Source organism: Corvus moneduloides, chromosome 2 (assembly GCF_009650955.1).
Source record: "Corvus moneduloides isolate bCorMon1 chromosome 2, bCorMon1.pri, whole genome shotgun sequence".
NCBI classification, from domain to species: Eukaryota; Metazoa; Chordata; class Aves; order Passeriformes; family Corvidae; genus Corvus; species Corvus moneduloides.
The window spans coordinates 92,241,431-92,256,476 of NC_045477.1; the positions used below are offsets into that span (position 1 = coordinate 92,241,431).

General features: G+C 42.9%; 3 protein-coding genes across 3 annotated transcripts; 2 read left to right on the plus strand and 1 right to left on the minus strand.

The window, feature by feature from the left end:
* Positions 1 to 4,793: 4,793 nt before the first annotated feature.
* Positions 4,794 to 6,542, plus strand: LIPT1 (lipoyltransferase 1). Its single transcript, XM_032100339.1, has 2 exons — positions 4,794 to 4,871; positions 5,073 to 6,542. Exon 2 carries the CDS (start codon positions 5,322 to 5,324, stop codon positions 6,438 to 6,440), a length of 1,119 nt encoding a protein of 372 aa, XP_031956230.1. The 5' UTR covers positions 4,794 to 4,871; positions 5,073 to 5,321; the 3' UTR covers positions 6,441 to 6,542.
* Positions 6,543 to 7,875: 1,333 nt separating this feature from the next.
* Positions 7,876 to 12,197, minus strand: MITD1 (microtubule interacting and trafficking domain containing 1). Its single transcript, XM_032100341.1, has 7 exons — positions 12,031 to 12,197; positions 11,744 to 11,845; positions 11,152 to 11,288; positions 10,987 to 11,073; positions 10,194 to 10,309; positions 9,808 to 9,868; positions 7,876 to 9,720 (listed from the first exon to the last, which is right to left on the minus strand). Exons 1-7 carry the CDS (start codon positions 12,182 to 12,184, stop codon positions 9,625 to 9,627), a joined length of 753 nt encoding a protein of 250 aa, XP_031956232.1. The 5' UTR covers positions 12,185 to 12,197; the 3' UTR covers positions 7,876 to 9,624.
* On the plus strand, positions 12,155 to 14,748 carry MRPL30 (mitochondrial ribosomal protein L30). Its single transcript, XM_032100340.1, has 5 exons — positions 12,155 to 12,434; positions 12,774 to 12,854; positions 13,305 to 13,451; positions 14,241 to 14,314; positions 14,414 to 14,748. The coding sequence occupies exons 1-5, from the start codon at positions 12,183 to 12,185 to the stop codon at positions 14,544 to 14,546; spliced, it is 687 nt and encodes a 228-aa protein (XP_031956231.1). The 5' UTR covers positions 12,155 to 12,182; the 3' UTR covers positions 14,547 to 14,748.
* The last annotated feature ends 298 nt before the right edge of the window (positions 14,749 to 15,046 follow it).

Here is a 15,046-nt window from a genome sequence, read left to right on the forward strand (position 1 = left end):
TGCAGCAAAAGAAGTGTGCCCAGCAGGGCAAAGGAGGTGATTTTCCCCTCTCTACTCTGCCCTCATGAGACCCCACCTGGAGTGCTGCATCCAGGTCTGGAGCTAGAGAAAGACACTGACCTTTTTGGAGGAGTCCAGAGGAGGGACACTGAGCTGATCAGATGGCTGGAGCACCTCTCCTATGAAGACAGGCTGAGAGAGATGGGGTTGTTCAGCCTGGAGAAGAGAAGGCTCCAGGGAGACTTTCCAGTATCTAAAGGGAGCTTACAAGAAGGCTGGAGAGAGACTTTTCACCAGGGCATGTAATGATAGGACAAGGGGGAATGACCTCAAGCTGAAGGAGGGAAGGTTTAAATTAGATAATAGGGAAGAATGATTTATTTTCAAGAAGAATTAACTTCTTCTTAGGAGGGTGGTGAAGCACTGGATCAGGTTGCCTAAAAAGGCTGTGGAGTCCCCACACCTGGAAGTGTTCAGCATCAGGCTGGATGGAGCTCTGAGCAACATGGTCTAATGGAAGGTGTCCTGCCCATGAAAGGGGAGTTGGAACTAGGTGGTCTTCAAGGTCCCTTCCAAGCCAAGCTATTCTGTGACTCTATGATTTCCTTGAGCCAGGAGTTCTGTAGGACAGAAGCCAAGCAGCTGTAATGGACATACTGACTTCTGGCTCAGTACAGCACAACAGCTTACCTAAATAGCTTTCTAGCAAGCGTGCAGTCTCTGCACTTTTATTTTCTTTACTCTTGCTTTCCAAAATGATCATAATATCTGTAGTTCCTACAGGTGTATATGACTGAAATTCTATAAAATGAAAGGTTAGAAATATTCCTAAAAAACATTTCTAAAAAGATGCATTGTAAAATGTTGTACAAAATTATCAGTAAACCCCTTTCCCCATTAATTCTGATATAAATATTCATGACCACTACTTTCATAGAAATTTTAATTATTTCTCTACTTGATTTCATCTTGGGAGGTTTTTGAATAACTCTTATCTATGAAAATTCAACTTTCAGTATCAGGTTTATTATGTAGAGCACAGTTTCTCAATAAACATTACTAAAGTCAAGGAAAGGTGCTCATATTTCTTTTTGGTTTTAAGTACAAATGAATACTGAGTGACCGGTTGCTACCACATCTTTTTGAAGAGCTTTTTTGTTGGGGGAGGCAGTTAAGCCAAGCTTCTCCTCAAGTGACACAACAATCTCTCCACATCTTGACAGAAAAAAGGTTACTTCCTCAAATAACAGTTAAATTCTTCATAGTTATTTGGGGATGGAAACAGGGGGATGGATCATAAATTGGCACACTCAGACACCGCCCATTGCTGTTTTGAGTGAAAATCTTTTAAAAAATTCTTTTAAAGCACCTTTAACCCAAACTTCCCAGGCCCATACATGGAGCATAGGCCTTGCCTGTGATTAATGCAAAAGCCTCAGCAAAAGGCAGGGAAAGGCAGCATGAGCAATGCTTACAGGTCAGAAGATTTCAGAGAGCCAAGCAGCCAAGTCTTGTCAGTCCAGCCCCAGGAGAGAGATGGGTATTCTGAAACTGCCACAGCTGATCAGCCGGGACTGACAGTGAACTCAGGGAGCTCAGCTGAACACCTCTACTCTAATTAGGCTCATCTCTTCCAGAAACTAATATCCAAGGAGACACTTTTACAGATGAAAACTCCAGCAATTGCCACACAATCTCTCTGGCCTGACAAGAACAAAACAAGTGTTAAATAAGACTGACTTAATCTTGTGAAAATAGCTTCCTTTAATTAAACCTTATCTTCTATCCAAAGCCCATCTAATTTATGTATCTATTTGTAAGACTATGTGCCAGTTGTATCATCCAGAATAAATATTACCCTTAGCACTACACTTCTTTCTTCACAGTGTCAAACATTAGCTTTGCATATATAATAAACCCCAGTCTGAACATATTCCTGATTTTTAATGCCAGGACTAACATTATTACTGGTTTACAAACACTGTGAAGTTAAAACCTCAGAGTATTACGAGGCTAATTATGCTTTTCTTTATTCCACCAACAAAATCATTTGAGAGAAATTACTTCTTATGTTTTCTTATATCCCAAGATAAGAGTTCTTATTAACAGTACCTCTGGCTGCACATATCTTCTTCCTGGAACAGCACAGACAGGAACAAGCAGACTGGTGCCTTTGAAGAAAGTGATGCAAAAAGGGTAAGGAGGCCTTGTGAACCCAGTGACTCCTACTGCCTCTTCATGGCAACGACATAAACAGCCTTTGAAAGCGGCTGCTTTAGGTATTCCCAAAGTCAAGGTGAGAAACCAGACAAAATGTCCTCTCTTCCCTGCTAGCCACTAGCACAGGTTTTATATTCTGGAGACAGTGCAGGGTGAATAATGGGGTCTTTCGGCAAGCAGCCACTATTAAGCACTCATGGATATAGCTCGCCTTTTCAGACATTAGGAGTGAATAACACCTCTGAAATACAATCCCCACCTAAAGCCAGAAAACAAATTGGAAGATTTTAACTTCCAGAAACAGAGCAAGACAAACAAGTTGTTTTCTTTTCCCTCTCCCCATCCTGGATTTCTTGTAGATCTTTCTTTCAGATTTTGGCAAGGTGGAAGAGAAGACTCTGCATTATCATGTTTATCTCCAAAAGAGATGTGAAAAGGGCATTTCATGTTTTCCTAACTTTAACAGAATTACTCTGTGTAAAAATTCATTTTAGGAGTGGCATTATACATTTTAAATTGGTTTTGTTCTGGTATGTCTAAGGTATCCTCTAAGGGACATGTGATGAGTTATCTTTTATATCTTAATGCTGGTTAATGTTGTGCAGAGCAGTTGCATTGCTTTTTGTATACCAAACAATGCTTTGTTGATCAAAGAAGAAATTAAATTCATACACAGGATTGTTTTCAAAAGTGAAAATAATAATTGCCGTATTTTACAGATATGTGATTTATACAATAGTAGTAGGAACATAAACAATTTTTAAACGTCCAATCCAGAAGAGATAAATAAATCATGCTGTGCATTTACAAATTCATACTTTTATTGTCAGAATATTTCTAATTATCTTGCTGGATTTGTCCTCAACAATAGGAAAGCATTTATTGTTGCATGTGTTATTTCAGCTTATCAGAAACAGACCCATGACATTTTTATGTCCACCTAGTATTCTGCACTTTACATTTTTTGGCAAATTATGGTTCTAACTATGAAAACAGTTTTTGACTAGAAAAACAGAGAGTGCAACAGCTCACAGTAGGTTTTTAGGGACACCCCGTGGCAAAATGACACACTGCAAATGTTCAAGAATCAAGTGACAAAATGGAAACAAATGGTCCCACATTTTCTTTGGGTTTTACTAACATCAGATGTCTCACAAGGTGCACTTCCATACTTCTGACCAGTGCTAGACTGCACGGGTTCACTTTTGTATTTTGTCAACTGCCTTCAACGTTGATTTCCAGCACATTTTTATGGACGAAGTCCAAATGCTCTTTACCTTGTACATTACAGAATAGTTCACCCCAGTGAAAAATTATCACCAGTCTAATTCAGTGAAAAGTTATGCCCATTTCAAATTGCTTAAAAAAATTACCAACTTTTTTTTTTTTTAATATGAGAGTACAACATTCCAGTTGCTGGCACACACATCACATCATGTTCCTTTTAGAGCCTTTTTCTCTCACTAATCACCACCAGCACACATGTTATGATGGTTTCTTACTTTTTACTTGCCCTACTACAGCCACACAGTTCTTTTAAGGCAGAATGGAAGACAAAGACATGCAATGTACCTTTTAGAAATACACATCCATGAACGAGAGAAATACACCACATATTTGTCCATAGGGATAATACTGTGGATAAAAAACTTCAGCTAGCACTGAACATTGTCCCATGGTGTGAGCTTAAGCACAGACAACGGCTTTTCAAGAAGAATTGTAGCTGAGGTCTGCTCGACTTTAAGAATGGCTTAAATGCAAATCTGAAGACAATCTGCTGCCAGCAATACATCTAGTCTTTGATCACTTTCCAGCTTGTTAACGAATTATGCTATCAACATTTAGCTTCTATATCTTCACGAGCATTATAGAGAGTTTCTGTTTATTTCAAAAGTCTCTGTGCATTTGTGTTAACCCTTTCAGTCGCCTTGTGAACTCATAAAAGCTTCTAGCATCCACAATATCCTGCAGAGAGGAACTGCACATCTGGGTCTTGCAAGAAAAATCATCCATTTTATGCATTGTGCACCGGCCTCTTGTTGCCATGACGCTGTAAATATTGTGGGCAATGCCCCTAAGTATCTGAAGTGAAGGTGTGAAGCGGATGAAGCCAGGCTCTTCCCGGAGGTGCCAAGCAATAGGACAAGAAACAATAGCCAGAAACTGATGCACGGGAAATTCTACCTGAACATGAGGACGAACTTCTTTGCTAAGGTGACTGAGCACTGGAACAGATTGTCCAGAGAGGGTGTGGAGTCTCCCTCACTGGGGATATTCAAGAACATCCTGGACACAACTTTCTGCCGCGTGCTCTGGTACGACCCTGCTTGAGCAGGAGGCTGGACCAGAAGACCCAATGTGGTCCCTTCCAACCTGACCCATGCTGTGAGTCTGTAACCCGGTCATTCTCGCTTCTTCCCAGCTCGCTCCCCCTCCCAGCGCCGTGGCTGCGCCGGGACAGGCGGAACCCCGGCGCCCCCCGAGCACCACGCCCTGCTCCCAGCCCGGCGCCCCGACTCCTCCCCGGCTACAGGGCAGGCGCAGCGCCCGCCCCCAGCACCTCTCACCCGGGAAGCGGAAGGTGCTCCCGAGGCCGCCGGTTCCAAGGAGCCCGCAGGGTCACGGGCGCCGGGAGCGCTCCGCTGCCCGCCGTGAGTAGCGCAGGGCGCCCGGCGGGGCTGTGCGGGCGGGGACGCGGCGCCAGGGGATGCGGGGACACCGCGCCAGGAACCCCATGGAAAAAAAGGCAGAAAACCCTAACAAAGCTGGACTACGCAAAGCGAAACCGCATTAGCAAGGCTGCGTTGAGTGAGCGGAAAATACACATTCCGTTTCTTCCTTTGGTCTTTCAGGCGCCAGGGGCCGCGAGGAGCAGCTGCCCTGACACCCCCGGATGTTCTGGGAGGCTCCCGCCAGGGTCTGAGCGGCATCACCGGAGGAGCGCCATGCCTTGGAACTCGCGTGCTTCTGTGGAAAGTGCATGACTGTCTCATGGCTGCCACTGGCATTGCAGTTCAGTCACAAGAGCCGGCTGCGCTCCTGCCGCATTCAGTATTAGCAGAGCAGGCATTCCTTCCATCCGCTGTCCAGTTATTAAAAACATGGTACTCCAGTCAATAAAGAACTGCCTTTGGCTGTCCTGCATCCTCAGAACTCCAAAAGCTTGCTTCTGGAGCACAGCTAGTGGAGGCCTCATTATCCAGTCTCTTTCTAATGATGTTTACCAAAATCTAGCTGTGGAAGACTGGATCCATGACCACATGGATTTAGAGAAGCAACAGGTCCTTTTCCTTTGGAGAAATTCCCCTGCTGTGGTAATAGGGAGACATCAGAATCCCTGGCAGGAATGCAACCTCAGGCTATTGAGGCAAAAAAATATAAAACTAGCTAGGAGGAGAAGTGGAGGAGGGACAGTTTACCATGACTTAGGTAATATCAACTTGACTTTCTTCACAACCCGAAAAAAATATGAACGAATGGAAAACCTGAAGCTTGTTGTGAAGGCACTGAAAGCCTTGCGACCCCAGTTAGATGTACGTGTCACTGACAGATACGACATCTTGCTAGACAGGCAATACAAAATCTCAGGCACTGCTGCAAAGCTGGGAAGGACAAGTGCTTATCACCACTGTACCTTACTCTGTAATGCAGATAAGTTTGTTTTATCTTCTGTGCTAAAAAGTCCTTATAAAGGGCTAAAGAGTAATGCCACTCCAAGCGTGCCTGCCTCAGTGAAAAATCTCTTTGAAGAGGATCCTAGTTTAACTTCTGAGATGCTCCTGGATGCCATTGCTAAAGAATATGCTACGCAACACCAAATAGATCACCATATCACCGTAATAAATCCAGCTGATGAGACTCTGCTTCCTGGAATTAGTAACAAAACTAAAGAACTACAAACTTGGGAATGGGTGTATGGAAAGACACCAAAGTTCAGCGTTAGCACTTGTCTTAACATGGCCTATAAAGATTCTGTTCTTGACGTTAAAGTAAATATGGATGTAAAGCATGGAAGGATTGAAGCCTGTAACATTGATCTGCCAGAGCAGTGGCTGCCACCAGGACTGTACAGTGAACTGGTCAAGAGTCTTACTGGCAGTAAGTTTTGCCCAAATGAAACCACTACGCTTGTGACAACATTGCTAAGAGTGTGTCCACAAGATGATGAGTTGCACAGCAGGTGGAGTCTACTGTGTGAGAATATGATAATGTTAATGTGACTTGCATTTTGAAAATGGAAGTTCTGCTTTTTTACTTAATGTACTGAAAACAAAATTAAAACATTCACTAGTAAGAGAAAAATTCAGCTTGTAGAAAACAAACTGTTCAATCTTGTGGTTTTTTTTAATATTACAATTAAATTTCACACTACCTGCACCTGATGTTCCCAAAGTGTAGGATTGAAACCACTGCTGACAAGACATCATTGCTGCTTGAATCAGGAAAATGGTGAGGGCATCCCAAATTGGCCCTGTAGCAGAGAAGGTACAAATGGCTGACACAGATGGGATGGGGTAGGTGCAAAACTGGTGCTGTACTGCTGCACTGGATGCCCCAGCCTGCATCCTGCTCCTTGTGGGTAGTAGCCCAAAGGCCATGTCTCAGCCCCTGAGCTGTGTGGAGAGGGATGTTCCCTGGTTTCTGTTTGAAAGTCCCTTCTTGCAGAGTGCTGGTACCCCCGTGCCTCTGCTGTACAAGCACCGTAGTGAGCTCAGCTCAGCACTGAGTAGTGAATCACTGGGTGGTGAATCACTTTAGTTCCACCCTGCGTTAGGGCTTTTCTCCATGCGTGTGCAAGAGTAGGGGAAGGATTAGGAAGTTTAATGTTGGGATTTATGTGATGAGGGCAGGAGAGGCTAACTGGGACAAGGGCTGTATGTGCCTCCTTTGTTCTTGCACTGCCTGGCACAAAGCTGAGAGTCCCTGGTGCCATGGGTACTGGTATCAAAGCTGAACTTTTGGAAATGCAAATACATATTTAGGAGAAAGAGGTTCCTTCTGTTACCATCTAGCAGAAATTTTCCATTAAAAGGCAATAATGAACTGGAAGTGACAGTTTCAATGCTAAATAAAAATAATAGCTCAGTATATAGTAAAATTATGAAAGAAAGGCTCAGGATGTATTTCACTGTTGTTGAAGAATAAGCGTAATGCAATTTTGATTAGGTCAGAACACAGGCTGTTTATTGATACCGGAAAGGAGGTTGTAGCCAGGTGGGGGTTGGGCTCTTCTCCCAGGCAACCAGCAGCAGGATAAGAGGACACAGCCTCAAGCAGCACCAGTGGAAGTTTAGGCTGAACATCAGGAGACAATTCTTCACAGAAAGAGTGATTGGGCATTGGAAGGGCTGCCCAGGGAGGTGGTGGAGTCCCCGTCCCTGGAGGTGTTTAAGAAGACTGGATAGTCTAGTTGACAAGGTGATGCTAGGTCATAGGTTGGACTCGATGATCTCAAAGGTCTTCTCCAGCCTAGTTAATTCTGTGATTCTCTATGTTTGAAATTGCTGGACTAGGTTAAAAGACACAAAGCTTCGCATTTGGGAAATTACTGTATTTACAGTGAGCCTTCTCCAGAACATGGCTGGATCTATGAGGAATTACACAGCTTCCTTGAATTTCCCAATGCAGTGAAGAAATCAAACAGAATACTGAAGCTACAAATAATAAAAAATAACCTTTATTCCCATTAAAAATAGGCATATATTATACACAACTGAATAAAATTCACAACAGTGACTAAAAACTTGGTATCACAGCAGCAAGCAAGGGAGCTCCTATGGAATGTCTGGGGCAATGACTAGTAGCACACAGCTCTGTGGCATATGTATTATTCATTCTGCTGATGCAACACTGCAAAGCTGAAACATTATTATAGAAAGGATAAAGAAGGCAGACCACTGGCAAACTGACCCAGAAAACAAGGCAAAGACCAGCTCCATTTCTTATGGATTGCTGTGGAACAGATTTGTTGTTAAAGGCAAGAGGAAAAGAATAGCAGCATTAGATGACAGGAAATTAAATAATATAGCACATTAAGAAAAAAAAGAAGATAATGGAAAACACCAACCATCAGGAAAAAGAAATACAGGAGACAGAAAAAGTTCTAGCAATAAACATGCTACTAGAATATAGAGGCCTACTGTATTACAAGGCAGAAAGTGTAAGGCACATGTCAGTCCTGAGGCTGAAAAGATTTTGATGGGACCTGAAAAAGAGGCCACTGCCTGTTTTTCATGTCAGAGTGTATGACTTAGGCAGATCCTTGCTAACAAAGAACTCTTGTATAAAAGAAAAAAAGCAGCTCCTCTGGTAATACCTTCTGGTTTCCAAAGGGTGAAGGAATGATAAGGGAAGGCTCTGTCTTTATTCTAAATAGCATATTGCTTAGAATCACAGAGTTTTCTGAGTTGCAAGGGATCCACAAGGATCAAGTCCAGCTCTCAAGTGAATGGCCCTTACAGGGATCAAACACATGACCTTGGCATTACTCACACCATACTCTGACCAGCTGAGCTACTCAGGGTATCCAGCTATTGAAAAAACTTAAATTTATTCTTTTTAGGGGACTACCTAGTAGTAGGCAATTAGCTTACTGCAGTTGAGAGTGGCATGAAAAGGCAGTCATTGGACTTCAAAGTCAGAGAGTAAGACTGAGAGAGGATCACACATCCTTTCCACACCCAATGCAAAGGACAGATATCAGGTATATGACCATGTATCACAGAATCAAAGAACACACAGGAGTGACAGGGAAGAGAATACAGGTGTTTGCAGCCTTCCCAGTCCAAAATCCATTATGGAGAGACACATAAGACAACCCTAAAATGACTGTGTACTGAACGCTACCACGTTTGTAGGCAAAGACCTTGGAAAACGGAATGTTAAATTTGGGATTACTGGTAAAGTCTGGGAAATAAAGTATTACAGGATTGACTAAAACCCAGCAAAACAGTAGTCATGCCTAGAATACAGGAATTAAAGGAAATAAATAAGACTGCTTATAAAAGAGGACATGTGGCAGCCCAGCTTCCAATGATTGTGAGGTGGTCAGTTAAAGATACAAAATCCAAAACTGGCTCAAGACAAAATCAACAGTAAAAATAAAAATGGCGGTAAAGAGACCTTTGAAAGACAATACTGAGGGTCTGTTATGAAATCAAGATAAAATTTAGACATGGATTGTATTAATTAAGATTACAGAAGTACAGTGAAGGAATCATGTAGTTGTGTTGTCTCAGACTGAAAAGTCTCAAATATTCTTAAACCTATAGATTATAAAAGCTGTGTTCCACTAAGTACTTCAAAGAGTTGCTTCTGTGGGCAACCAGCTGGACTCAAGCAACACCTTCCAGTCTTTACATTTTTATGCTTATGAAAACACTTATTAAAAGCAGTCATTTCTGATCATGTTTTCTTTGTGTATTTAGTATGAAAGACATCCACTGTTGTTTCATGACAAGGTCTCAAGTCAAAGTCACAGTATCCAATGCTGAAATGACCCTGCAGAAATGAACAGAATTTACATGGTGAGCATATATTGTAGAAGAGCTCATTTTAAGTTAATTTAAAAAGTCAAAGCATCCTTACCTTTGGTTTCTTAAAATAATCAAGACCCCTTCCAATCTTAATCATCCACCCATTGTTGAATCTGTTTTAAAAATGCACAAATTTGAATGCTGTGAGTACACTGGATAAAAAGGTTACATCCACGTGATGCACAAGCACCTTGTTTCAATCACAATTATTTCCTAGTGTCACCAATACCTGCGTGAACCACAGAAGACACCATTCTGTACAGAGACAACTAATATTATATTCACAATTAGAAAATGTGGAAGTATCAAGGGCTGATTTCATCCAGTGAGGGCCACTGCCTTTTACTTTGTTAACCACAGCTGTAATTGTCTCAAAAGTTAGGGTTAAATAGTATGTCTTCAAATAACTGGAATTTGCTCATTTTTTAGATCACTCACCTGATTTCTCGATCGTGTATTGAAGATGAAAAGTCAATATTCAGTGTTACTCCATAATTACTCAATGACTGTTTTATTTCTTCCAAGACACTCAACTGCTGACTCCTCCCACTACCCTATCAAAAGTGAAAATAACGTGATGGGGTTTGGGGTTTTTTTTAACTATATGTTCTACTTCTGGTCACCTCTTCTTAAACCCACAAACAAAACCTTTTTAGTATCAAAGTAAACCAAAAGAAAGTAACTTGGATGAAGGCAAATTTACAGTTTCAAATGCAGGATAAAAAGCAGACAGACACCAGGTACATTTGCTAAGGGATGTGGAGGAGGAGCTCATTCTCAGTGCTTTGAAACTAGATATGTAGTATTTGAGCCAAAATAAGTGCAGTAATAGTTTAAATAAGTGCAGTGATAGCTTGAGAGATTTCAGCTCTCTTCTGAAAGCCTCTAAAATGACAAATACAGCTGTTGGAAGAGCAAAAAAACCCTTGTCTCAACAGATGCTTTGGTCTTTATGACATTTTCCACAACAAAACTTCCACAGAAATTTCAGTTTAAGATTCTGCTTACCCAGAATTTTTTAGAGTTATGAGAAAACTCTGAACTTAAAAAATTACTTATGTTCAACTATCACATTTTTATTTTTCTCTTAATCTGTGTTTTCTGCTGAAAGCATCAGAGCCTGAGCCTAACAAGTTCTGGTAAGTAGGAATAAGTCTGTATTTTTATATTTTGTTTTGCATGTGACATCACCTGAGTATAGGGAAATAGAACCTAAAATCTAGACACTTACCACATCATAGGAAGTGAGGAGGTGGATTGTTTTCACCTTGCACGGCCCCTTAACTAGCATCTCGCAGAATCGTAGAAAGTTATACAACTGAAAAAGTTTTTTTTAATTTAGTAGCTCAGAATTTCTGTAGTGGCTACATCTGTATCAGTTACACCGAGTATCTACCTGATGAACCTGCCGAATGTACGGGTCCTCCACCCAAACTTCAGAAACAATCTCAGTGAGGTACTCATGGAAAAGCTTTTCATAGCCAAAACCTGTTGCGTTATCTTCTATCCTGATCTGTTTATGGTATTTGCCATCTGAAAGGAAAGTAAGTCTCTTTTTCAGTAAAGGTCAGGACATAATTTCCGTGTTAAACCACCTCGCCCATCAAACATTCACATACCAACAGACAATTAAAAGCAAATGGGTACGTGGAGTACACCACAGCTCATGGAATCACAGAACGGGTCAGTCTGCAGAGGACCACAGTGGAACATCTGGTCCAACCTCCTGCTCAAGCAGGGTCATCCCAGAGCACAGGGCACAGTGTGTCCAAACGGTTCTTGGGTATCTCCAAGAGGGAGACTCCACACCCTCTCTGGACCATCTGTTCCAGTGCTCCGTCAGCCCCACAGTAAAGAAGTTCTTCCTCATATTCAGGTGGAACTTCTTGTGCATCAGTTTCTACTCCTTGCCTCGTGTCCTGGTGATTAGCAGCACCGGAAAGGGCCTGACTCCCTCCTCTTGGTATCCCCCATGCAGGTATTTATACCTTGTTTCTCTTTCTCAATGTGTTTTTTAATGTCTTCGGCTCTGGTCATGTACTCGGATATCTTCTGCCGGTAGCGGTGCTTTTTCGCCTCATCTGCCGTGGCTGTGAATCAAAAAAGTCATGGGCCAGTTAAACACAGGGGCCGGCGCTCCCCAGCCCTGCCTGGTCCGGCTCTCCCGGGAGGAGACCACCAGCTCCCCCTCCCTCCCGCGGGGCGCCAGGGTCCAACGCCGCTCGCGTGTCCCCAGGGCCACCCCGAGCCCCGACGGCGGTGCCCAGCCCGGTACCTTTCACCACCTGCAGCAGGAGGTCGATGCCCTCCTGGTAACACACCAGCGACTCCTGGAACCGAGACGCCTCGTCCAGCTGCACCGCCCGCTTCATCGTCTCCGCCCCGGCCCGCTCCAGCGCGGCAGTGCCATCGCTCCGCGCCCGCGACATGGGCAGGGACGGGACACGGACCGGGACACGGACCGGGACACGGACCGGGACACGGATCGGGACGGCGACGGGCAGCGGGACGGGAAACAGAAACTGGGCGGGGAACAGAGGGGACGTGTCACACCGCTGTCCTTCCGCCCCCTCGGAACTGAAGTGCCGCGACACCGCTGTCCGGCCGGAACGAAGGGTGCGCGCCGAGATGGCGGCCGGGGCAGGCCGGGCGGGCGTGGGGCTCGCAGGCGCTGGGAAGGTGAGGATCGGGGCGTGGGGATGGCGTGTGTGGGGGGAATCCAAGTGGGGGTCCGGGAGGAGGGGAAACCCAGGTGGGGATCCGTGGAGAGATCCGGCTGGGGCTGGGGCCTGCAGCCTCCGGGAAAGTGGGGATCCAGATGGCGTTCCGGCGAGGGGATGGATCCAAGTGGTGTCTCGTGGGATTTGATCCAGTTGGGGATCCTGTTCGGGGCTCCGCAGCCGCTGGGAAGGTGGGGATCCAGGTGGGGCTGGGACTCATAGCTGTATCGTCGTGTGTTTACGACTATTCAGAGCTGTAAGGAGAGCGCAGACGACTTACGCCCTCCTCTCTTTGCAGATGCTGGGGAGGAGGATGGAAGGGATGGCGTCCCCGGCGTGGGTTCGTTTTCTCTTTACCAGGTCCAGAATTCCAGACTCGGTATGTGCTTGACTTGCACTTTACATTTTTCCATTTACAGTTCTAGTTTATTTTTGTAAGATACCATCTGGTGTCAGTTGACTCTTTTCCTTAAAAGCATTCTTAAAGCCTGTGGAAAAACTTGCCATCTAGAGGCTGAGCACAGGCTCCCTGATAAAATTCACGTGAATTAGGTGTTGTGCTGGTACAGGGTGTTGTCCTTGTATTTCTGTGCATTTGTGGGGCCAAGCTCAAGTGTTACTGTATTTATCAGCAAACCATTATGAAAGTGTGTTTGACTTCATATTATAAAAGCTAAATTTGAGATCACTTTGTTGGTGCTTTGACCACCTGAAAAGAAAAATATATGTAAGAATTTTTACCAAGGTTGAAGTATGTTTTAGACAGTAGTTAACTATAGAATAGATATTTAGGGAAAAAACCTCTGGTTTTGTGAACTTTTTATTCTAGGTATTTCAGCCACGGCCTGGAGATCATGAAAAGTATGGAGGTGACCCTGAGGAGCCTCACAAAATCCACGTTATTACTAGAATAAAAAGTGTCATTGGTCGCCCATATTGGGAAAAGAAGATAATACGTGATCTGGGACTGGATAAAGTATGATTGTTGTTCTTTATGCTTGTCGTGTATGTCAGAAATGTAGCACTAAGGTGGTGGGCTTTTTAAGGACCTCAGTTTTGCAGTCACAAACCAGAATTACATTTATAGCAGCCGTAAGGCAATCTGAGAAGCTGATGATGTGTTTAGGAGCTGAGGGGAATGTTTGTGGCAAATGTGCTTTGAGTGGGAATTCAGAATATCTCTGTGTGGTATTGTGCTGCATTGCCTGAGGAGAACTTTACCCTGAGAATTCTTCTAAAATAATAGAAATAGGTTTGTAAATACTATGAATTCAGTTCTCTGTGGGTCATATTATTCAGATATTGTAGGAAGGCAAGTAAAACTCATTTATCAATGAAAAGGCTTCCAAATTCAAGACTCTAAAAGTTTGTGTCAAAGATCTGTTTATCCAAGTTTTTCAGGCCAACTGCACATTCTGGAAAGATTTGTCTAGTCAGTGTTATATTACAGAGAAAAAAAATGTGTGCTTGAGCAGTGTAACTGAAGGAAGCAGTTTTGTTCCTAAACTCTTGTTCATTTACACTATTATTAACAGTTGGAAGAAAAATACATTTATAATGGAATAGGAATAAAGCTGAAATTGTAATTTTACTGTAGTCAGGTTTTGATTGCATATGTTTATGTGTGTTCTTGATGCATGACACTTCTCTAAATCTTAGATTTGCAAATGTGATTTATTTTTTTACTGGTAGCGTGCAAAATTCAGCGAACAAAGATTTGGGATTTGGCAACACATTTGTAAAATCTGTTTTTTCCCTTACGTAGGCGCATCAGCCAAGACTGCACAAAAATATCCCTTCCGTGAATTCCAGACTGAAAGTTATTAAACATCTAATAAGGTTTGTTAACTGTTTGTTTATTTGTTGGTAAATTTAGAACATTTAATGTAACTCTCTTCTAGTCACAGGACTTCACTAAGCAGACTCTTTTGCCTGTAGAGTACAGCCACTGAAACTACCCCACGGGCTGCCAACAGAAGAGGAAGTGTCCAGCACCTTTCTGACAACCAGGGGAGAGCTTGTCATTAAAAAGCGCTTGAAACCTGTGGAGCAGAAAGAAATTAAGTCATGAGATGTGCTGGTTGGATTTAGATTTTATAAAATAAATATTTTAAATCCCCAGTTAAGAGTTTGTGTATGAAATTCTAAAAATTCTTACTCTGGTATGAATGGCAAAGGTGACACTGATGCTTAAAGAAGGATTGCAGGTGTACAGATATGAAATTCAATGTTGTTAATAGTTACATGAAATATTAAATTAATTATAGGCTCTCTGTCTTCGTGTTTTAATTTTGTGGCTAGATTGCTGCAGTTTATGGCTAACTGTTAGAGAACTTTATTTATAGAGTCAAATAAGCAGAGAAGTGAGTAGAATAGATCTAGCTAATGATGGTGAGGACATTTCACAGCTAACAGTAAAGATTTACAGCAATACTGCAGGACTTTCACTGCACAAAGGAGGAAATTGGAATTGTAAAGCCCTCTGTTTTGTAGTCACATGAGAACTGACTAGCTGTGCACAGAGAGTGATTTACCATGGTTATCCAGATGTCACATTCATTCCTTTGCAAA